The sequence below is a fragment of the Prunus dulcis genome, chromosome 2 (genome assembly GCF_902201215.1).
Source record: "Prunus dulcis chromosome 2, ALMONDv2, whole genome shotgun sequence".
NCBI lineage: Eukaryota > Viridiplantae > Streptophyta > Magnoliopsida > Rosales > Rosaceae > Prunus > Prunus dulcis.
The window spans coordinates 18,270,366-18,293,350 of NC_047651.1; the positions used below are offsets into that span (position 1 = coordinate 18,270,366).

Here is a 22,985-nt window from a genome sequence, read left to right on the forward strand (position 1 = left end):
TTGTAACCTGCCAGCCATTCATTTGGATGCTGAATGCTGGTGTCTGCTTGGAACTTTAGAGCTCATGTTGTTTTGTAAGAGTCAATTTGTAATTTAGTTGCAATTTTGCATGGTTAAAATTATAGAATTGGAATTGGTGCTATTTGTTTTAATTTTGGAGTGGAGGCTGAATTGTGGAATTAAATTTTAAGTTTGCATTAATTTAGGATTGAAAATACTGATTGTAAGATTAGGCCCATTCATCATGGCTAGGGGTGGGCACGGTTCGGTTTGGACCGGTGGCAATGAGCCGTCCCTTTTATTTAAATTTGAGTTTTCATCTTACATAAATTTATGGTGTGTTTATTAATCAATAATTAGAATTATAATTAAAAATTAAATTTTAGTTATGGAGGATTCATGTGTTTACTTCACATTAAATAATTAAAAAGTAAGTGGGGTCCACACAAAATATTCCTAATTTTGGAAGAATTCAATTCTTCGGTGGGAAGTGGTATTCTAATTCTTTTTTTTCTTTTTTTTTGAATGAAAGGTGATGGTATTTATTAAATATGGAAAGTAACAAGTACAAAAGCCGGGTTATGTCGTCAGAGATTAAGCGAGTGTCTCTACACCAATGGGTTCAGACGTAGGGCTAATAAAGTAGCCGTACCCGCTTGACTGCAAAGTAGGAGCAGGAGCCTTACCTCCGGTAGAGTGCCCCTAATCCCCCTCTGAACATGCCCGAAAAAACTTCTAGTTACAATCATCAAATAAGAGATCAATGATGAAGTCTGGTGGTTCCTCGAACCAAGTGGCAACTGTGCCTATATTTCGAGCAAAGCGTGCCATTCTATCAGCCACCCTATTTGCAGTACGACAGATGTGGGTAATAACATCTCCAATGATCGGAGACAATAAGCTTTTGGTGTCTTCCACTATAGGACTGATAACATATCGATCTGTAGTGGTAGTCCTCAAAGCACTGACGATCTGGAGAGAATCGCTCTCGATGATATAATTAGTGAAACCCCTTTCCACCGCCAATATTGCACCTTCACGGGCAGCAATCGCCTCAACTTGTGTTGCATAGTAGATGTTATCGAAGTGTAGTGCTTTTCCCGCAACAAATGCACCAACAGAGTCCCTTACCACAAGCCCCACACCGCCTTCAGCTGTACTTGCTACCTAGGAACCGTTGACATTAATCTTCACACAACCCGGCTGCGGCTTGGTCCAGTTATGTATCGTTGCAATAGGGGTAGTAGAACCACCTGGGTTGGCCTAGACGCGGGCAAAGGCAGACAGTCGTTCACCAGCCCTGTAGCATACTCTGTCCAAATTCCATATGATCTAGTGAACCGCTTCAATAGAAATCCAAAATCTAAGGTCATCTCCAATAGTGGGCTAAATCCTCAAATTTAGCCATTTCACACAAAAAAACAATCTTCAGCAATGGGGCTAAATGTGCCATGTCACAGGGCCAAACCCAATCAACGGAACAAAAGGGCCAAATGTGGCCTAGTTCTTGAATGAGCTATATCTTATTTTATTATTTCTTGGATCGACTAGTTGTTTTTAAATTAATGTATTGTTGTTGTTTTTAAATTAAAGTTTTAGTTTCTTGGGCGGGCTGTTGTTGTTTTTAAATTAGTCATACCTTATCGAAAATATTTTTATTTTCTAAAATCCTATCAGTGGATGTCAAAAATCCTATCCAAAAATATTTTTTTCTTCTAAAATAAATTTAAATATGGTCTAAAATTGTACTTTAATTAAATTATCCAATATATTTGAAGAATATACTAAAACTAATAAAATATTAGGAGACTTTGGAAAAACCCAAAGGAGAGAGAAATTTTTTAAAAGAAGCAAAAATGGACAAAATTGCCCTTATTTATTTTTGAATTTCCTAAGGAATCATTTACATTTGCATGTCTTTGATTTGAAAGTTGAGAAGTTTTTATGTCTTTTTTGAAAAAACTTTTGCTTTTTCCAAAAGTAAAATTTTTTTTGTGGCTAAAACCTAAATTTACTTAAAATATTGAGGGGGCTATGATTTAGCCATGCACTATTGGAGACGATAAAAATATTGCCCAACATTATTCCTTAGAAAATTATAAATGATGGGCTATATTTAGTCCTCCACTGTTGGAGATGGCCTAACTCTTCTCAATCTATATAATTTAGTAAACAACTTCAATAGGAATTCGGAATCTAATTTTTCTCAATCCAATTCCTTCTTAATTTAATTTCATCCTCAAAATAATTCCTTTTAATTCGATTACAGATTAATAACATACCATTATAGTAATTTTAAACTACCGTTTTTATTAAAAGGAAATCAAGTTATACTATAGGCAAGAAATATCGAAGTGTTGCAGGATTACTTGAATCCAAGCCTAACTCCAGTTAACCTGAACCCAGATTAGAGCCCAAGTTGTAAAGGTTGGGTTAGGGTTAGATTGATCCTCGAACCTGCCCGAGTTGCCCAAGTGGTCAAATAAATAGTCGGAGTTTTGTAGGTCCAGTGGGTCCTACAGAACCACCCATTTGAGGTAAATATGATTAAAGCACTTTCCAAATCCAACCACCGCCGTTGAAATTCATAATCAAACAGTAGTCATCAAAATAAACGGCCATAAATTAATCTCAATTCCATAGAATCATATTCACATAAAGGCAGAACCTCTTGGAATCTCTCTCTCACGCACACACTGACAATACAATATTTTATTCATGGGTAATGCTAGAGAGACCATCTTTTTTGTACCACAATTGTATACCATCTGATGTGGCATGCCAAATCATTTAATACAATTATATATATTAAATTTTTATTCTCCCCTAATTAAAGCACAAAAGTCATTAAATATAGCTAAATATATTTTATTATCCCCTAATTACAGCACAATTACCGATAGGAGTCTTTCTATCTTCACTCTCTCTTCTTCCTTCTTCCTACACTGTCTTCTCCAAAACAATTTTATGATTGCCGGATTTTTCATGGGTGTTAAACACAGAATCAACCCCTTTCCTCATGTTGGCTGCCATTTTTTGTTCTTTTGTCTCTTACGGCCTGCAACTAGTGGTCAAATTCGCAGCCTAAAAAAAAAAAAAAAAAAACCTAGTCGCTATAATGTGGTGGAAAAAGCAACTGATCCAATAAAAACTTTATATCTTCATGGACTCCCTCAGAAATCTAACTATAGTGTTCTTGTAGATCTGAAATAATATAATATTTAGAATCAAAACCCAACTACCTTTCCTTGTATGAAATGGGTGAGACGGAGGAGGAGGAAGAGGAAAGGCTATAAATGAATAAATAAATAAATCTGATGGGATCAGTGCTTTAATTAGGGGAGAATAAAAATTTAATATATATAATTGTATTAAATGATTTGGCATGCCACATCAGATGGTATACAATTGTGGTACAAAAAAGATGGTCTTTCTAGCATTACCCTTTATTCATATATCTCTGTCTCTTGCTCTTCCATCTTATTATTGTACACTTCGTCCAGTTCGTTCTCTTTTCTTCTTCCTCTTTAAGCTCTTTTCCTTCCTTTAGATCCGTTACGATCTAAGAGGTTCATCCATGGCTTCAAAACGGATCTTGAAGGAGCTCAAAGATCTCCAGAAGGACCCCCCGACCTCTTGCAGCGCAGGTACAATCTCCTTCTTCTTCAACCCATGTTTTTATTTTTATCTTTTCGTTGGGTTTTAGCGTTTACTTTCATTTTTCATGGTCCTAAGCTTCTTTCGAAGCTCGATCTGTGAATTTTCATTCTTTTGCAGATATGGGTCGTTGTAAAATGTTAGATTTTGCTATGTATTATGTTTGCCCGTTCGCTTGCTTGGTTTTGTTTGTGCTTGTTGCAGCTGAAGCTATTTTCTTTCAAAAATAATTTTGGGTTGGGTGGAAATTATCGTTTTGATTACATGTTTACAGTGTTTGTGTTATTAAGGCAATGAAATATAGTATCTTTTCTTCATCACTGGTTCAGGAGGGATTTTGGGTTTGTTTTGCTTCAAATGTAATTTGTGGAAAATTTGTTGTAAAATTGTGAAGTTTTGGTGTTGTAATGTGCTAATTGAAATTTGACTTGAGCCATGCAGATAATTGTGTCAAGGATTAGAGTGCATACTATTTATTATATGAAGGAAATTGCAGCCTATGGTGAATTTGTCTTGGTTGATAATCACTGACCTGACATTGAGTTGTGTCCTAACTAAGACACAAAGATAAACAATTTTGTAGAAATATTTTTTTCTTTCTTTCTGAATTTACTGAACTTTGGAAGTAAGAATAATTTATAGATAAACAGAGCCGTTTTGATTATTTCTAGTTGCTGAATAAGGCATGCATTTGAACGTTGTGTAATAAATTTATTTATAATAATATATTAGTAATTGTTTGCTATGAGACGATTTTGAGGTACACTACTTGTCTTTGATGACAGGGCCTGTCGCTGAGGACATGTTTCATTGGCAAGCAACGATAATGGGCCCCCCAGATAGTCCTTATGCAGGGGGTGTCTTTCTAGTTACCATTCACTTCCCTCCTGATTATCCATTCAAACCACCTAAGGTATGACATCAATTTTATTTTGCTTTATACAACAAGTTTCTAATTTAGTTTCATGCCAACCAATTGTGTTTTTGGTAACTTTTGCGCGCTCTCTCTCTCTCCACCCCCCCTTTTCCCTGACCCTTTCGTTTTGGTTTTTTTTTTTTTGGGGGGTTTGACTTTTAGTATTTATGCATTGTCCAGAGATCCAATGAATGATGTGTGAGGTCTTAAACATCAACAATAGCAGGAAAAATTATGTATTTCTGTTGAACTCTTCGAGAAAACTACTGGTTTGGTCTTAAACATCAACAATATCAGAGAAAATTTGCTTCTTCCAAAGGAAGAGGAAAAATTATGTCATTCTGCCAATTGTTTTGGGAAACATCGGAAATTTTTGTCAGACTTTTTGAAAAAATACTGGTTTTGTATTTTATTTAAAATTTTATCAGTTTGACCAATGTTGAATTGAATCCCAAATCTACAACTCACTGTCTATGAAACTAGAACAGAAAAGGGAACCACATTTTATCAAATTAGTGATGTTAAGAGCAATAATAAGTTAGGCTGAATAACTTTTCGAAACCGTATCTGGTGTATAGAAAACGTTTAGATGGATGACAATAGGTCCAGGACATAGGCATTGTGACCTCTGAGCACAACCACTAGATCATGTTGTGGTGTTGCAATACTGTAGTATTTGTGAATTCTTTATTGTGCCTTAAATGGTTGGGTGGAATAATCTTAATCATCCACAACTTTTTAATTTTCTGTCTATTTGTTTTTAGCATGTGGCAAAGTTGTTGCTCTTTGATAGGGAAGACAAAATTGTTTGCTTTGGTAGGTGGTGATGATGAAGTGTTTGTCCTATAAACTCTTAGATCTTCACGCAAGGGCTTATAAGACATTTGTATTATAAACTACTAAACAGTATGAGTATGTGTTTGAACATTCTTATTGTTATAAACATATAGGGCCAAGCCTTAGGCCCTCAAGTCAGGCATGTTGGCTTGGGTCTTGGACCGAGTCAGGAAACCTTGGCCTAGTCCTAGCGACTGCCCATTGTATTGGCGAGGCCGATTCTGTGTATGACTTTGGGCTCTGCTGGTCATGGCCTGAGAAAATACTCTTGATCCCTCCAGGCACATTGGATATTGGATCAAATTGATCCCTTGGGATGAAATTTTAATTGTGTATCATGTGTTATTGTCTCCAATGCTTTTGCTAAAAAATTCTAGAAACCACTAAACGAAATTTAACTTGTTATATATCTGTCACCTAATTGTTTTTGCAGGTTGCGTTTAGGACTAAGGTCTTTCATCCAAATATCAACAGCAATGGAAGTATCTGCCTTGACATTTTGAAAGAGCAGTGGAGCCCTGCTCTAACCATATCTAAGGTTCTGATCTCTTAATGACCTTGTTATGATTTAATATGATATAGGTTTTCAATTTCCCTAGTCCACATGAATCCAGCGTGCTGATTACCATGAAGAACCCCACAGATCCCATATTTTCCATGCTGAAGTCCAGATTGTGGTGTGTCTGGTTAAATACTTTGTCCAGCATCTTTTTGGGAAGTAGGCTTACGAGGAAAATTAGATGGGTACAAATTATTTATAAATTGATGTTCACCATGTACCCCTCATCTGGATTTCCATTCAGGAGCATATGCCACTGGATCTGCTCTCCATTGTTGTAGCAAAACATTTTGAGAGTGAGGGCACTGACTGGGAATGGCTCATTTGTTAATGCATGGTTGCTTTGTACCCTATTCACTCTTTTATATCTGCTGGTTTTTAAGAGGGTGGGAAAGGTTCTTGTTTCCTATTTCAGGTGTTGCTATCCATTTGTTCCCTGTTGACGGACCCAAACCCAGATGATCCCCTGGTGCCAGAAATTGCTCATATGTACAAGACAGACCGGGCAAAGTACGAGACAACCGCTAGGAGCTGGACCCAGAAGTACGCTATGGGCTAATGTGCTTTGTAGCGAGGGCATGCAGTACTTCGGCTTGTATTCCTTGTATTTCTTGTTATGTATAAAAGAAGTGTGGTCCGAACTTTTGTAATAGACATTGAAGAATAGATCTACATGTACACCTCGCAAATGATGACAATGTTTTAGGTGGTTTAATGGATACTTAGCAACTATGAAATATCAGCTGTTAATGTTCAATTTGCTGTCTATATGTGAAAGTAGAAGTTTGTTGACATTGAAACCTTACGTCCCCACGATGATTTGTTGTATGAGAATATATTAACCCTAATGCCAGAACTACTGTACTGGACAGCAGAACCAGGTGCTGCTACGACCATAAAATTGCAAAAAATTTGTTCCTTCCCTCTAGCGTCTACGTGAAAGGAGGGCGTTTCCAATGCGTTTCCGAGCTGCTTCATTTGCTTGAACATGATAGATTTTTCTGAAGAATGTTCCAAGACCACCTGGTTCAAGCAATACAGCTAAAACTTCCTTACAATGATCAAGCCTTTCTTCCGACACGTTTGATAATGATTTCAATTTTACTTTTTAGTTTTCATTTTTTGTGCTAAAGTATAGAGGAAAATAGAAGTGAGGATGAAATTGAGAGACGATGAAAGAGGAGGAATAACAAAAGTGAAAACAATTTCAAATATATTTTCGTTTTTGTTTTCACTTTCGTTATTCATTCCTCCCATCCTCCCCTCTAATCTTAACTGTCAATCTCATCTTCACTCTCATTCTCACTCTTTTTCTTCTATATTCTAGCACACAAAATGAAAAATGAAAAACTAAAACCAATTTTGAGAATTTTGTTTAAGTGCATGATTGGGGCCATTGACTTAAAAGAGTCAAGGTCCTAGAGGAAGACATTGTTTACGTCTCTCTCAACCCTCCAAATTGGGAAAGGCCAGATGAAATGTTTGATAAATTTTTTTTTTTTTTCCGATACTGAGTAATTAGTTTGAGTGCGACTCCTTCAAGTCAACCAAGTTGTGATTTTATTTCCTCTAATTTTCAGTCTTCAATGCTCCACTCCGAGAAAAAACTGTCCATATTGAGAACTTTATTTGAAAAAAGTTCCCCTAGCTGTTAAGATGTTCTTCTATAAACCACATGTTTTTTGGCTTTCTTTCTACTTACCAAGTTTCAACTGGATGCATTATGTGCTATCAACACAATTCAATTCTTACTTCAAATAGTTTTTTTTTGTTTTTGTTTTTTTTTGTTTTTTGTTTATAACATTTCTTATTGAGAAGGGCGATTGCACACTAGACTCACACACACTACTCGGATACTAGAACTCGACCACGACCAGTTATGTAGAGAGCATTTGCTCCAAACCGTCCTTTGCTTCAAATAACATTTTTAATTTTTGAAATTTGAAGTAGATATAGGTAAGACAACTTTTCCACTTTTATTAAGAAAGATTGCTTATAAAAAGCTTTTATTTGAACATGGATTGAAAATAATGCCAAAGATTATGCATACACTAGAAAATAAAGTTCATAAAGGAAGTGAAACAGACAAGTAAGGAAATATCCTGGTTTTTGCATGCTGAAAACAAACCCACTTTTTTGTTACATGTTTCTCTTTCCAAGCAAAAAATCTGATCTCCTTACCCATCCCCTGCCTTTCATGAAAATAGAGGCAATTTCTGTCAGAGCAAATCCCCCAAAATAAAGCCTTCCAAGTTTCAAATTAATTGGGAAAATATCAACAACAAAAAAAGGAAGAAGATTGAAAAGGAGCGTGAAGTGTGGCAAGTTGACAGCAACAAATCAGAGCAGAGAAGAGCAAGTCTTTTCAGTTTCATTGAAGCCAATTCCCAAGCCACAAAATCCGTAAGTTTTACAGCCCAAATTGACCCAAATGATTTTCTTCCATTTTTATTTCTTATTTTAAAAAAATTCAGCATTAAATGAATGGTCTTGGTTGGTCAACGACCCATATTTTTGGAGTGACAGAATTTTAATTGATTTATTTTTTTTAAAAAAGCAGGAATATATAAATGGATGACTTTTGCTTTTTGGTGAAAATAAATTAATGACTTTCATCAAATAAGGTAACTGAGGAAAGGGATAACTAAGAGACAAATTTGTAGTTTTGTGGGAACTGGGAAATGTTTTTAAGTTGTTTCTTGGTGCGCAAGCATCAACGGGGCCCACAATATTAATTTATTGTCTTTTTTATGTCCTAGAAAACTTCAAATATTTTTCAAGCAATTCAAAATTAAAACCAAAAATCACTAGAGGTTGACTTCATTTATAAAAAATAAAAAATGGAAAATGGAAGAGCAGAAACTTGGTCGCCAAGCAAAAAATAACTTTTCCGTTGCTATATATCCATTTAATATTAGTTTTCTAATTTTGTTATTCCTATGAGATATATTGATAAAGTATCCATGAAACGACGTTGTTTTAACTTTACATACCATAAACTCTTGCTTCAAAACGTCCCAGACGAAAAAAATGAACCACAAATTTAAAAAACGAATCTTAATTAAAACGTGTTTTTTATTTGCTTGTTAATTATGAATGAAATTTAAAATTATTTAATTCCTTGTTAAAGAAAAAAAAAACATTCTTTTTTAATAAAAGAGGAAAAACGAAATTGTCGGAGGCTGCTAAGATACTCCTATAAAACTGCGATTCTTGGCATTTTGACTCCTCTGCTAGCTCTCTCTCTCTCTCTCTCTCTCTCTCTCTCTCTCTCTCTCTCTCAGCTCTTATTATTCTCAGCTTTTACTTTTTCTTAATGCTTCATCAGTTACAGTTGCTCTGCAAATTTATCTTCTTCTTCTCATTTCATTTCTAGATTTTTCTCTTGGTCTGTTGCAACAGCCATGAATCGAACCAAGTACACGGAGCATCGAAACGTCACAACCAAGTTCGTCAAGACGCTCACCAAGCATTCCCCAGAATCCAATATCGTAGCCCCCAAAATCGTACGGATTTCCTTCACCGACGGCGACGCCACCGACTCCTCCGGCGACGAGGGCGAAGAACGAATCGTCGTGAAGCGCACGATCAACGAAATCAGAATCGAAGACTGCAGTGCTCCGAGGCTCTTCTCCAAGCCTAAGGCTCCGAGGTGCAGAGCAAATGACGAAAGCAACAATGTTTCCCCGAACGGGAAGAAGTTCCGAGGCGTACGGCAGAGGCGGTGGGGGAGATGGGCGGCGGAGATCCGAAACCCGACTAGCCGGGCCCGGGTCTGGCTCGGAACGTTCGACACGGCGGAGGAGGCCGGTTTGGCGTACGACAGAGCCGCCATTGCGTTTAAAGGACATCTGGCCTTCACCAATTTCATCAAGCCACCCGAAATCGCCGTACCGGCCACTCCGGACTACGACTGCAAACCGATTTCTTGGGAAACGTCCCCCAACCCTGCTGTGATCGGCGAGTGCGATCACAGTCTTCGTTCTCCGACCTCTGTTTTGAGCCCCGGTGAGGCCGAAATCGAGTGGAGACCGGTCGGGATTTCGGAGCGAGATGATTTCGGGGCGTTTGAGTCTGAGTTTTTGCTGAACGATTGTTTTGAACCGGAAGCTCCCGCGCCGATATTTTTCGACGAAATGAGAGTCGTACCGGAAATGCTGTTAAAAAATGAAGATTTCTCCGATTTGTCGCTCGATTTCCGGTCTTGTAAGTGGGATGACGTGGAGGATTACTTCGAAGGTGCTTGTGATGAAAGCGGTGCGCTTTGAATGAAATGCTTAGACAGATTTGAGTGCCCGAGAGTGGTTTGAGTTTTGATCTACTTGTCAGTAAATTATGCTCTGTAGTCTATATAATTAAGTTAATTAATCACTTTGTAAATTTGTTTTGAAATTGAAGGCATGATGATGATCAGGAAAGAGTTTGAATGAATGATGCGAGATTTTGGCTTGATCCTATAATTTTTTATTTTTGCTCAAGTGGCGCCTGTGACTCGTATGAGATATTTGTTCGTTATGCCATATAAACCATAAACCGTTTATGGTGGGGGATAAATTATTCTAGTGACTTTAATTTTGCCAACACACCTGTACTTTGTTTTATTTAATTAATAAGAGTACTTCCGATAATGTTAAAAGTGCTTCTTAATCGTGTTTGACAGATAATTATAAAAGCGCTTTTAAGTCATAGAAGCGCTTTTTGAAGAAGCACATACTATGTGCTTCCAAGAATTTTTCCTGAAACCTCTTGAAAAATGCTTATGAGCAAAATTATTTTATCGAGAAGCAGTCCCAAACGAGTCCTAAAACATTCAAGTTTCGAGTTCACAGCTCTATCTCATATTTACCATTTTACCGTTGAACTAATCCACATTCAAAGCTAAAGTTGTTTTCATGTTGAATGGTGCACCCACTAGTCATTTGAGAGACATTGGTTTTGCATTTTGTTTGGGTTGAAAGGGATTTATGAGTTTATTTTAATAAGTGAAACATAGCACGGCAGCATTAAGTCATTGACCCATATTGGGGACTCTGACTCTGATGAGAACACGTAACAGTGAGAGCAGAGGGTAAATCAAGGGTGATGTTGGCCTTTGCCTTGCTCCAAACCCCAAAACCTAGAAACCATTATATTAAGCGAACAGTCTATAAGCCTAGTCCTAGACCTCTTGGAAAGGAAAAGGGTGAGAGGGGACTTTGCTTTTTCAGAAATTCCCAGACATTGTCAGCTTGCTTTTCAGGTGAAATCCCGGCATGTTTCTTGAATCTCCGGCCAACAGAACCTGTAAATCATTTTCCTGGTCAAATTTTACACAAAAGGGTTCTTGCTACTTGCTGGGTTGTTGGTAATTTTAACGTTCAAAACACCTTTTTACTGTTGGTAAATTGCATCGTGAAATACGAGGTTTCGTTTCACAAATCAGATAATCAGACCCACTTGCAAGTTGCATGCCTTCTCTGACTAGACTTTGTCTCTCCAAAGGAGATAAATGATGCTGTATTGGTAAAATCAGATCTTCTTCTTGCAAAACCTGTACTTGGGTTGGGTCCATTTCTCTACTCTTTTTGTCCAATGAGAAATGGCATGCATATCAACCTTTTGCAGTCCAAAATCTTCAATTTCTGTTTACTTAAAGTTAATCCCAGTGTTAGTTCATGTTGGTATTTGGCAATCAAAAACTTACACCTATTCGGGAGACACTTTGTTCTTCTCATAATAAATAATCACGTATTAATCAAATATGTCAGAGTTTTACTGTTTTACAAAGCTCGGTCCAATAATTCAAGTTCATAATGGTGCATACTATTGAGATTTATTTTGTTACTTGTGACTCAAGTCTCAACAGGCTGATCATTTCCAATAAGAGAGAGAGAGAGAGAGAGAGAGAGAGAGAGAGAGAGAGAGAAAGAAAAGTCAACAAAATAACTTAATACTAAGTCGGGGTCTGGGCTTGTTTAGCCCCACCCTAACTTGATACAAAGATAACAGTGTCCTTGCATACCCTTTTAAAACAAAACACTGAGGCAGAGCATAGCAGCTGCTTTAATATCCAATTTCCAAAGCTCTCTGAAAAACCAACTCAAAGGACAATAAATCAGATCTTCTTCTTCTTCTTCAATTACAGCCCCTTTCCCAGTACAGTGGTCTCAATGGGCAAACGCCGTGTCTAGTGCAACGGATGTGGTCCTTGCGATAGTACCAATTCAATTTTGGATAATCTATCTCGTTCTCTTGGGTTTTAAACCCTACTTATAGCTTTTATTTATGTAAGCTAAAGTTTTTCATATAGTTGCAAACTGGAAATGTAAACCACCCAAGAGAACTAATCTCAGAATCATCTGCTTTGTGCATGGATCTTCTTCTACAATTCACGTTTTATAATTTTTGTGCAATTCGAATGGAAGATATTATCGTACTTCCGTCAAAATTGTGAATGTCTTATTGTCTGACAATTTTGTCGTTATTTTTACTTATTAGGAGCTTAAATTGACAAGATGGTAAGATAATATGATAACATTATTGGACAAAATACCATAACCCTGCATATGTACATGTACAACTTAAAATCACTTTCACAGAAGATAATAGGTTAAGGCCTAAAAATGTGCAAACAAAAATGTACAGGGATCATTCATCAAGTGACGGAGAGGACATAATTGCATCAAAAGTAAAAAAAAAAAGCAGGAAAAGCCAAGATTTTTATTCCAAATACCTTAAAAATACAAGGTGTGCTAATCTCTTTTTGACCCCAAAAGTTCATGAGAATGACATGGGATTAAGCCCACACCTTCAAGTTTACTGAGCCTGAGCCTGAACCATGCTCAATTTGAATTTACTATTTTAAGTTTGAAGTGGGCCACAAAATCTGAGGCATCATGGGAGAGGGAGCCCATGGAAAAGGAGGTATATCATTTGCAGAAGAAAACGGAGAGATCATGTGAAATGTTTTCTCTCGTTTATCATAGAGATTTTTGAATATCAAAACAGGTGGGGTCAGTGTGGCCCATTCAACCTACCACCAAGAGCAACGATAGAGATTTGCAAATTGGAAGAGATCTTTGGGTCCATGTAAATGATGACCTTTTCAGTCTTGCTCTTCTTTTACCCTAATGAAATTTTTTGTCTCTTCAGGTTCCCATTGGTCGCATTGAAAATAGAATTCCATTTGTAAATATGTGGTTTGAAATTGTTTGACTGCATATGTTTTTGAGTGGTGATGAAGTACAGCAGCATGGTCAATGGTTTGTAGCTAAATTAGCAAAATTCAAATGGTTCAGAGCTTCTGTTGTAGTTGACTTTGCTCCGTTTATACTCTGCTCTGCCTCATGCAATACCAGTCTGAGGAAGGCCCCAATTTGTCTCTCCCACAGAAATGAGCAGAGTTTGTTTCTGTAACCTCTCAACAAAATGAGTTGGTCACATGGGGCCTAAATTAATGGTGCACAGTTTTTAAATACAAGTTGCGTATTGCCATTAAACGAAATGATTGATGTTATGCAAGAGATTTGTAGCTCAGTTGGTTAAGAGCATTTAACATTGTATTCGAGATCTTAAGTTCGATTTCCCCCCTCTCAATATTGCTTTGTATGATGAATGCTATGATGCTATGCTACATGTATTACATACATAACACAACATAATGAGTGTTTATCAAAAAAAGAAAAAAGGACAAGAAGAAGAATGTGATGAGAGTGAGGGTGTGGGGGCATGACCAGCTAAGCCATTCAGTTTTTTCTGTAGTCAAATCTTCCCTTTAAAGAAAGAATAAAACCAACTAAGAAAAGAAGAAAGAAAAAGTGACCAAAATGATTGTCTGTCTGGAAACACCTAATGCAAACTATAACAGAAGAAGGGAAGGCCTACCCTTCATTATATTCCATGTGGTTTCAGGCTCTCAAGCCTCAACAACCACAGGGAAGAAAAGGGAAAAGCTGAGAAAATTGAACATGGTTGGTGTGCAAAGAATATTAAAAGGAAAAGCATTGAAAACCACAATATTAGTGGGTTTTGATTGATGTGCAATGTCCTTGTTTGAGGGAGTTAAGAACGACCTGCAGTTTTCCCATCAAGACAGCATGGGCTTTCATGGCTGGCTCAACAATGAAACTAGAGAAAATAGCAGGTCTTGTAAATTCTGCTCAGAACCTGCTGGTTACTGTGATTTTGCAGAGGCCCCATTTGAGGAGAGGAAGAGGTTGGTTGACATTAGAAACTCAGTGAAGGAAGTTGAGAACATGTTAATGGTTTTACAGGTAAACATGCCCCTCAACATTATTTCGTCTTCTTTTTCCTTGCTCCTGCTTTTATGGATTGGCCAATTTGTCCATCCCCAAATTCTTTTTAACATTTGGCTATCTCATGCAGAGAATGGGTTCTTGGCAGCAGATGGACAGGCATGCAGCCTTCACCAATTTGGAAGAAAGCAGAGTAAATCTATCAGCAAAGGTGGCAGAACATAAAGGAAGGGCACTTGATGTGGTGACAGAATTGAAAGCATGTTTTGGCAATGAAAACAATGTCCCTTTCAATTGGGATTTTAAAGAGACATTGAAAGAAAAAGCTGAACCTGCTGCTCACAGCAGAAGGTTTCTCACTGATTGCATTAGAAAGTTGTTCATCTCAAGGAAGTGGCAGAGAGTTGGTTTTGCTGTGAAACTGGTCATGGTGTCTGCTAGCATTTTCTCTCTAATGGCAGCTTATCATATCAGGCAATTACTATACAACAGCTCCAGAAAAAGGATCCCATTTGTGGTTTCGAAAGACGCAGGAAAAATTGCCAGTCTATTAACCATCTCAAAGAGCCCTCTTGACGTCTTTTGTGGCAGGGGATGATTCTTACTTTGATTTCACTCATACTCATACTTTGTTGTTGAGAAAAGTTTCCGGATTGTATCTCTTTGTCTTGGCTCTATAAATTTATTTATTTATTTTTTTCATGTAACACGTGCTATCCACTTGTAAGAATAGAATAGGTAGTTATCATTTGTATGATAATGAAGAAATACTACTTTATATAATACAACCGCTATTAAAATAAAAATAAAAATACATATTAAAACTTGAATTGTGAATTAGCTAGGTACATATACATTCTTATATTTACATGAGACGCGAAAAATTGTCGATCCATATTTGATGGGTGAAAAATAAGAATTAATTTAATCAATTCAAGCCAACGGGATCTAGTCTAGTAAAATAGGACTGGAAACTCCTCTATAATTTAGACTATGACTTGTATTTTATATATATATAAAATTTAACTTAATCAAACTATTGGGCTCAGTTGCAGACCAATTAAAATAAGTCCCAACTTTTTAGGAAGCATCTACATGAAGCCCATAGAAGCCAAGTGGGAGTTTTTCCAACTTAGACTTTTGCCCAACCAGAAAATTCTACGATAATGGTCCACATCCACAATTAAGAGGAGAACATCAGCCCCAATTGTTTGGCGCCATCAGCTCCACGCCAATTTCGCCACGAATCATAACAGCATCCCAACACATACGCAATAACGCAGCTCGCGTCTCTCCCACGAAAAATTGAAAATTCGGAAACTTTTGAATATTGGAATAATACACTCGTCGAAAACATAGAGAGACAGAGACGAATGGTGGCCTCAAGGCACGGCCTGCCTTCATGGATGAGCACAGCAGCTAGCAGAGTTGATTTTGAAGGAAACGTAGATACCATGTTCAAGGATGGCAAAGAACAGCGAAAGCAGCACCATGCCATGCGCGTATCTGATGCCAATTTGGGTTTTGGAGAGAGGGCTCTCTCTGCTGCTGGCGCCGCTTTTGTCTCTGCGATTCTCGTTAACCCTCTTGATGTTGCCAAGGTTCGCAATTTCAATTCCCTATCGGTTTCTTATATTATAATCTGTTCTGGGGACTTTTTGGAAGATGCCCATTTTTGGCTTTTCGTTTCTTCATCTTGTGGACGTTTTGTGTAGTAAAATCCCCATATGCTGTGACTGAGATTCTATTGTCTTCTTAAGAAACCCATTGAGAAGATCATATATGGTTGTTGTGAATTAATATAACGTTATTAATTTAAAAGTTGCCCTTTTGAAACTGATTCGTCTGTGCTTGAAGAGATTAGTCATTTGTGAAGCTTGCATGCGTATAAAGTTCTCTACTTTAAGGTTTTCGTTATCAAAATTAATTGACTTTATGCGCCATTTATTGCATTATCTTCAGACAAGATTACAAGCGCAGGCTGCTGGAGTTCCTTATCAGGGGCTATGTGGTGTGGCATGTTTTGAAACAAACACAGTATGTATGCAGTTTTTATTATTATTGAGTTTATCTTATTTACTCTGCAACGAAGCATCTTTAGTAATGGCTTTGGGATTGTCTGTAGATGCTTCCAGATTTGAGATCTTCCACACCACGCACAAGTTCAGTACTTGGATCCAAGATCGTCTGCCCTCCAGACTGTAACCAGTATAAAGGAACACTGGATGTGTTGCTCAAAGTCATACGTCAGGTTGGTTGATGCAAAAACTTAAATATATAGTAGATTCTTCTCCCGAAAAGGAGTTACTTACGTTTCATTATGTGATAGATGACCTCTTCCTTGTGTAAAATTTCAAGTATCTATCCTTAAACAGCAACTTTTGCAATCCAGCAGATGTCATATTGTTTGGCAAAGCTTTGAACCTTACTGTCTGTTGTCATAGAGGCATGGGTTTTATACTAACCTTGTATTCTAAAAAGAAAAGAAAAATCTACTCACTTTCTCTTTGATTTATAGTGGAAAAACCTGAAAGTGCCGTGTGAAGTCTTAGATAGAGTAACTAGGTTTTCTATTTTTTGTTTTCTACGGTGGGACGAAGGAACAAGAGAAGTACCTAAAACATGCTGGATGGTAGATAATATTTCAAAGTGATTATTAAGCGAGTATTGCATCATATCATTTGACTGTATGCCAGTGCCACAAGGAAATTTGCGATGCCTTACATTACATGCATGGCATTTTCTTTTCATGTTTTAAGACACTTTTCAATGCCTTGTCCACATGCTTACTGTATCCCCATTAAGGGACTATTTGCTTATTTGGGTCATCACCTATGAGTTTGTAGGCAAATATTTTAATAATATTAGAGGGGTTTCATAGGAATAAATTGGTGCAGGAAGGATTTTGGAGACTCTGGAGGGGCACTACTGCAAGCTTAACATTGGCCATACCAACTGTAAGTCTCTCTCTTACCAAGGATTACCTCTTTCATCTAAATGGTTCCTTGCAGTGTTAGATCCCATGCTGTGGATGATGCAAGGTGGTGTGCACTTTGTTCTGGAAATTGTGTTGCTGGTAGTTATTGTTTTATATTTGTCAATCAGGTGGGGATCTACATGCCTTGCTATGACATTTTCCGCAATTTGATGGAAGATTTCACGACTCAGAATGCTCCAAATATGACACCATATGTCCCATTAGTTGCAGGGTCACTAGCACGATCATTAGCTTGCATCTCTTGTTACCCTGTTGAACTCGCAAGGACGCGCATGCAGGTATTTAATGATGTAGATTGATGTCATTTATCACCATTTTACACTGTTCCTGACTTATGAACTGGTATTCATCTCATATCCATAGGTTTTGTGCTATCCCTGTCTAGACCTCTCGACCAATCCCATGAGTGTGATTTCAGTAATTATACAACAAATTATCTTAGTTAATGACCCGAATACAATAAAAAATTAGGATTTATTATTCAGGATCTATGACCTATTTCGGCAATGCAATTAACATCAGACAAGACAATGAATATTTACTACCTTGAATTTTTTTATTATCTAGGCTTTATTATTTGTAACTTTATATCTTGTCTAAAGTATCTCGTACTTTGCAAATCATAGATGAAGTGCCCTTCAGGTATCTGCTTATCTTTAAGGTTACATAGTTGGAGAGAACTATTTTTATGCACAGGGTAGCCTTTTTCCCCCCCAAAATTGAAGTTTCTCATAGTGTGCCCTCTTCTTTAACCGAAGGCATTTAAGGAAGCCCGAGCTGGTGTGAAGCCTCCAGGAGTTTGGGGGACACTGAATGGGGTCATCAACCCTGTCAAGAGCAATAACCTCCTTCAAAACTGTAAGTGATCTCCTAATTATACTTTTGAGTTAGTTCTTTACTTCCCTATATCTCTTAAGCAATTGATTTGCAGCTGATCAAGATGATGTGATGATCATGTAATAACCTATAAATGACACCGGTTGATGCATACCTATCTTGTATTGGAATAGGTCTAAGGTTGCCTTTTAGTTAAGATAGGATTGTTGATGACTTTATTATTTTTCTTTTGTTACAGTACAAAACTCTCGCATCTTGTGGACTGGCCTCGGGGCGCAACTTGCTCGTGATGTTCCTTTTTCTGCAATATGTTGGTCAACCCTTGAGCCAGTGAGTTACCCTATTTCAAGAAATTCAAAAGCTACCTTCTGGTTTCCTCTTATACCTTGCACTGGCAGGCGTAGACAACTTGATTTAATTATTTGCCCCTTCTGTGCAGATCAGGCGAAGAATTCTTGGTCTTGTGGGTGATGAAGCCAATGCAGCCAGTGTCCTTGGAGCAAATTTCTCTGCTGGGTTTGTTGCAGGAAGCCTTGCAGCTGCTGCTACATGTCCATTAGATGTGGCAAAAACCCGACGACAGATAGAGGTATCTCTCTATAATAAGCTTCACCCTGACTTTCTTTTCTCTTCTCTAGTATTGTACCGAAAGAAACAGAGAAGCAATCCTATAGACTAGACGCTACAGAAATTATTCATGAGAGTCAAGAGCACCCAAAATAGAAAAGAAAAGAAATTTCTTATGGTTATTTTTTAACAGTTTTCTTTTTGCAGAAGGATCCTGCAAGGGCATTGAAGATGACAACAAGAACAACTTTGCTTGAAATTTGGAGGTATGTGAGACATCAAGTGCAATATAAACAATGAATTGCATTGTTGTTAATTCTGTAATAATATGTTCAAATGTTCTATGTTTTTAACCAACCATGGAACTTTTTGTTTCAAATAGGGATGGAGGGATGAAGGGGCTGTTTATGGGAGTTGCTCCTCGTGTTGGTAGGGCCGGTCCTTCTGTTGGGATAGTTGTCTCTTCTTATGAAGTTGTCAAGTATTTTTTATATTATAGACATCTGACTCAATGATTAAAAGTGACACATTCGTTGATCGTGGTTTTGGGATTCTGGTTTACTTGTACAAAGCTTACAAGGTTTTCAATCAGACACCTACCTTGAGAGGGTCACTAATTATGAGATTTCCTTTGTGGGAATCACAATGTTCCTGTCATGGTGGTGGAGAGGCTGCAAAAGCAACAGAACACAGCAATTTTGGAGAATAGAAGATCGTCTTCATGGAGCCTGGGAATGCCAGGATTTAAAGTTTTTCCCTTCTATACTTTCAGTCTTTGATTGCAGCACAATAGTGCAAATATTTTCTTTGCTGCAATACAAGATAAATTGTTGATATCCAAGTTCTTTTTAAACTTTCTTAAGCTTTGGGTTGAAATAACCAGCTGTATTTTCAAATTGTTGATATCATTCAAACTCATAGAAAAAGTGATCTATAATTGAAGTTCAAATATATTGCAAACAGTGACTTTATTTATTCAGTGATTTTAAGTGCGCTAATAGCAATCTTAAAAATTTGAAAATCAATGGAGTAATGGAGTCCTCATCCATTATGGATATGAGTTGCTCTGGGAACTCTCATGGGAGTTGAAGAAGGATGCATTGGGGTCTCAATGCCACAGCGATATGGCGTCGCAACCTCAGCCAAGTTATCAGAACTGAAAGCACAACTCCGGTGATCAACAGTAACAATCTTCATTGCTCGAACGCATTGAACTTGAATTGTATGATCGGATTTACAACCACACCCAATTTTTTTTTTTTTTTAATTCAATCATTTTTCTTCTTTTTTTCAACCCCATTTTTTTAAGGGGGAAAAAAAACTTATCCTAAATGTACAGAAAAGAAAAATGGTTTAACTCATCAATTGTTTGAGTTCAAATAGTCTGGTACTGCAAAAAGTTTCTTTTGTGTTGTTTGAATCATACTGCAAGAAGTTCTATGTACAATGATGATGAAGAAATGAAATATACATGTATATCTTCAAATTAAAGTTGAACATGTCAATATATACAAGCAAAGAATGAAACAGAAATGAAGAAAGGAACAATAATTTGATAACAATCTTCTAGAAGCTTAATCAGCCTCAAACATTGCCATTCATTAATTTGTCTAATTCATATATGCACAATCACAGTCAAATAAATCATAATGGAAAGAAGAAAAAAAATACCAACAACAAATTTTTTTTTTTTTTTGTCATTTGTCTACAAATCAAATCCCATCCATTTCTAATTCACCTAAAAAAGAATCCCAACACTCAAAAGAAAGCGTAGGAAGATGATGCGTCCAGCGGATGTATGAGGTATGTAAGCACCAAAGCCACTAGCATCAGCACATATGCAATCCCTTGGTCTATGGAAGTCCCTTCAAAATTTTCCAAAATAAAAATATAAACAATGAGATTAATAAGAGAGAAAGAAAAAAAAAACCAATGCTCAATCCAGAAAGGAAAACAAAAACCAAATGCCAAAAAAATAAAATAAAATATCCAAAAACAAGAATGAACAAAATGCCTTCAGATCTGATTATAAACAAAGAAATGAAATGGAAAATGTGACATTAAGAAAATAGAATTTACCATCACTGGAAGGGCCAGGGGCATGAGCAGGGGTGGAGGCAGGGGAAGGAGCAGAAGCTGAGGGCTTTGTAGTAGCAGCAGCAGATGGAGATAGAATGGCAAAGAAGACAATTGCAGAGACTAACAAAACTCTGAAAATGGCTTTTGAATAACCAAAGCAAAGTGCCATTTTCTTTTTCTTTTTTAATAAGGAAAAAAATACAGAGAAAATTGAGCAGAACCCAATTGAGAGAGAGAGAGAGAGAGAGAGAGAGAGAGAAGCAGAGAATGTGAGGAGGGGGGAGAGAGAGTTTGGTTTATATATACAGAGGTTTTGGTGGTGAGTGGTGACTGGTGAGGAGAGGCCAGCAAGAGAAGAATAAGGCAGGCCTCCCTGTATGGGAATTGCTTTATTATTTTATTATTATTTTGGTTTTGTTTATTTTATTTAGTGTCTATTTGGTGACGTGGCCCATGTGGGATTTTTTGTTTTGTTATTCTTTTTAGGTGGACAGTCTGTCAGCTAGGTTGTCGCTGAGTCATGTGTTGTTCTTTTTTTTGGGTGGAGATTATTCAAAGCGGTCTCGGATTCTACAATTTGGGCGGGGCCTACAACGGAATTAACGGCTAATTAACGGCTACTATATTGTGTGTGTTTTGGTGAAATCTGAGTTTGAACTCCGATTCAAATTGGAATTTGGAACACTGCAATGCAAATGCAATTGCGAGCATTGGGGGAGTTACCACTTATCCAATTTATTGAACAGATTTGAATTTAATCTGAGGATCAGTTATTGGCAGATTTGAATTTTATTTACAAAACGATAATTTAAATTACTCTAATTTATTATGAGAAGTTGAATTCGGATGAAAATGGATGAATAAAATGAACACACAATCCTGCTCAACTAATCTAACCCATAATTGTATTCAAATATTTTATATATCATCGCTTGGACTACACAATCTCAATGCAATCTTTTTGGCAAGAATGAATTAAAATGTATCTAAGTTTGTCTATTAAAATGTGATTTGAGATTCTCTCAAAAAACAGAGTGTCAATTGAGAATAAACAAATTGGGGCAACAAACAAGTAGGAAATTTGGCTTTTCTTTAGTGGGGTACAAAATTGTAATGCCTTGCCTTGAGACTCTGGCAATGACAATTGTCAATGACAAGATATATTATTCTTGAAAATGCCTTCTTGAAATGGTCATTGCACAACAAAGAGTATATCCGCGGCGGGTAGATTGTGTCATGGGACAGTTGATCGATCTAGTATTAAATAATATTTATATAGACATTATATTAATTGGGACATATGCAATTATTATGTGAGTGGTTTTGTATAGAAAAATCGTGCAAAATTAATAATTTTTTTTTCTTTCTATTATCATCAAAATTTTCTTTTAAGCTGGTGATTAGTAATTATTCTTTTCTACTTGGGGTTTTGTTTTCTCTGAGAAGATTTAACGAAGCCGTCGTTAACATGTTAATTCTTACCATATAATGTTCCTTTCGGTTTAATGAGATACAATCTTTTCTATAAAAATAAATAAATAAATAAATAAAAGGCTGATGATTGGTGTTTTTGTCAACAATGAGTAATGGTACAGCTTCGTTTTAATATTTGGTATTGACGAATTATTGTCCTCTTTACCTATACAATTTCGTTTTAATATTTTTAGTTTTATAGCTCTATTAAATTTTTTTTCTTCAGATTAATTAATTATAACAACACTTAAAATATGAATTCTATTTATTTTTTTATAATTATATTTATTCACATTTTACGTTTATTTGGCCTCTTCCCAAATGCATCAACCCATGGGCCACGTTTGTGGGTCGCCCCAGTTGGAAAAATTAGTCCCGCGACCTCGATGGGCTGTTTTTAAGAAGAAAAAAATATAATTCCTTAGAACTGCAAAGCACGCATTTCAACTAAGCCCGCCACACCATATTGATCCACTTCATCGACTTCAAATTCCATTTCCTTTTCCAAACAATAATTTTCTCAGCCGCCAAACACACAAAGAAAGAGAAAATAGAAAATGCGCGAAAAGGCTTTTTACGCAGTAGTCCGTAAAGAATGCTGATGTGCGATGATTGTGTATGATTAGTTGAGCCCACCTATTTTGGGCTTAAAATTGTTAGTTAAACTTGAGCTTTCTTTATTGAAAGACTCGATGTAATTCGCACAAATCGACTAATTCGACTTATTTGATGCCATCCGCTTACATTGATCGATTCAATCCAACTGATCAATCCAATCAAATATATTTATGACCGATTTTTATAATTTTGAAGGACTAAATTGAATAT

The 22,985-nt window shown here is 36.8% G+C and overlaps 5 protein-coding genes across 6 annotated transcripts; 4 read left to right on the top strand and 1 right to left on the bottom strand.

Annotated features, from left to right (window-relative positions):
* The first annotated feature begins 3,450 nt into the window (after positions 1-3,450).
* On the top strand, positions 3,451-6,761 carry LOC117617514 (ubiquitin-conjugating enzyme E2-17 kDa-like). The gene is made up of 4 exons (XM_034346914.1): positions 3,451-3,647; positions 4,443-4,570; positions 5,844-5,948; positions 6,385-6,761. Exons 1-4 carry the CDS (start codon positions 3,578-3,580, stop codon positions 6,526-6,528), a joined length of 447 nt encoding a protein of 148 aa, XP_034202805.1. The 5' UTR covers positions 3,451-3,577; the 3' UTR covers positions 6,529-6,761.
* A 2,485-nt stretch (positions 6,762-9,246) lies between these two features.
* On the top strand, positions 9,247-10,447 carry LOC117619523 (pathogenesis-related genes transcriptional activator PTI6-like). The gene has a single exon (XM_034349502.1). It carries the CDS (start codon positions 9,374-9,376, stop codon positions 10,235-10,237), a length of 864 nt encoding a protein of 287 aa, XP_034205393.1. The 5' UTR covers positions 9,247-9,373; the 3' UTR covers positions 10,238-10,447.
* A 3,417-nt stretch (positions 10,448-13,864) lies between these two features.
* On the top strand, positions 13,865-15,033 carry LOC117619654 (plastid division protein PDV1-like). Its single transcript, XM_034349651.1, has 2 exons — positions 13,865-14,221; positions 14,334-15,033. Exons 1-2 carry the CDS (start codon positions 13,991-13,993, stop codon positions 14,799-14,801), a joined length of 699 nt encoding a protein of 232 aa, XP_034205542.1. The 5' UTR covers positions 13,865-13,990; the 3' UTR covers positions 14,802-15,033.
* A 397-nt stretch (positions 15,034-15,430) lies between these two features.
* LOC117618626 (mitochondrial carrier protein MTM1-like) lies at positions 15,431-19,584 on the top strand. Of its 2 annotated transcripts, none has more exons than XM_034348281.1 (10): positions 15,431-15,804; positions 16,166-16,240; positions 16,329-16,454; positions 17,101-17,160; positions 17,309-17,479; positions 17,960-18,059; positions 18,277-18,368; positions 18,478-18,627; positions 18,813-18,871; positions 18,988-19,584. In XM_034348281.1, exons 1-10 carry the CDS (start codon positions 15,577-15,579, stop codon positions 19,118-19,120), a joined length of 1,194 nt encoding a protein of 397 aa, XP_034204172.1. In that variant the 5' UTR covers positions 15,431-15,576; the 3' UTR covers positions 19,121-19,584. The 2 variants fall into 2 exon arrangements, with proteins under 2 accessions (XP_034204172.1, XP_034204173.1); XM_034348282.1 differs by having other exon boundaries at positions 18,816-18,871.
* Positions 19,585-20,169: 585 nt separating this feature from the next.
* On the bottom strand, positions 20,170-21,044 carry LOC117620349 (arabinogalactan protein 16-like). The gene is made up of 2 exons (XM_034350520.1): positions 20,685-21,044; positions 20,170-20,470 (listed from the first exon to the last, which is right to left on the bottom strand). Exons 1-2 carry the CDS (start codon positions 20,851-20,853, stop codon positions 20,364-20,366), a joined length of 276 nt encoding a protein of 91 aa, XP_034206411.1. The 5' UTR covers positions 20,854-21,044; the 3' UTR covers positions 20,170-20,363.
* Between the last annotated feature and the right edge of the window lie 1,941 nt (positions 21,045-22,985).

Excerpts from the sequence above, each read along its gene's own strand:
- LOC117617514 (XM_034346914.1), top strand. The coding sequence starts at position 3,578 with ATGGCTTCAAAACGGATCTTGAAGGAGCTCAAAGATCTCCAGAAGGAC. Across the intron at positions 3,648-4,442 it reads CCCGACCTCTTGCAGCGCAG|GGCCTGTCGCTGAGGACATG; the intron begins GTACAATCTCCT and ends CTTTGATGACAG. Across the intron at positions 4,571-5,843 it reads ATCCATTCAAACCACCTAAG|GTTGCGTTTAGGACTAAGGT; the intron begins GTATGACATCAA and ends TTGTTTTTGCAG.
- LOC117619523 (XM_034349502.1), top strand. The coding sequence starts at position 9,374 with ATGAATCGAACCAAGTACACGGAGCATCGAAACGTCACAACCAAGTTC.
- LOC117619654 (XM_034349651.1), top strand. The coding sequence starts at position 13,991 with ATGTCCTTGTTTGAGGGAGTTAAGAACGACCTGCAGTTTTCCCATCAA. Across the intron at positions 14,222-14,333 it reads ACATGTTAATGGTTTTACAG|AGAATGGGTTCTTGGCAGCA; the intron begins GTAAACATGCCC and ends TATCTCATGCAG.
- LOC117618626 (XM_034348281.1), top strand. The coding sequence starts at position 15,577 with ATGGTGGCCTCAAGGCACGGCCTGCCTTCATGGATGAGCACAGCAGCT. Across the intron at positions 17,480-17,959 it reads TCGCAAGGACGCGCATGCAG|GCATTTAAGGAAGCCCGAGC; the intron begins GTATTTAATGAT and ends CTTTAACCGAAG. Across the intron at positions 18,628-18,812 it reads AAACCCGACGACAGATAGAG|AAGGATCCTGCAAGGGCATT; the intron begins GTATCTCTCTAT and ends TTCTTTTTGCAG.
- LOC117620349 (XM_034350520.1), bottom strand. The coding sequence starts at position 20,853 with ATGGCACTTTGCTTTGGTTATTCAAAAGCCATTTTCAGAGTTTTGTTA. Across the intron at positions 20,471-20,684 it reads CCCTGGCCCTTCCAGTGATG|GGACTTCCATAGACCAAGGG; the intron begins GTAAATTCTATT and ends AAAATTTTGAAG.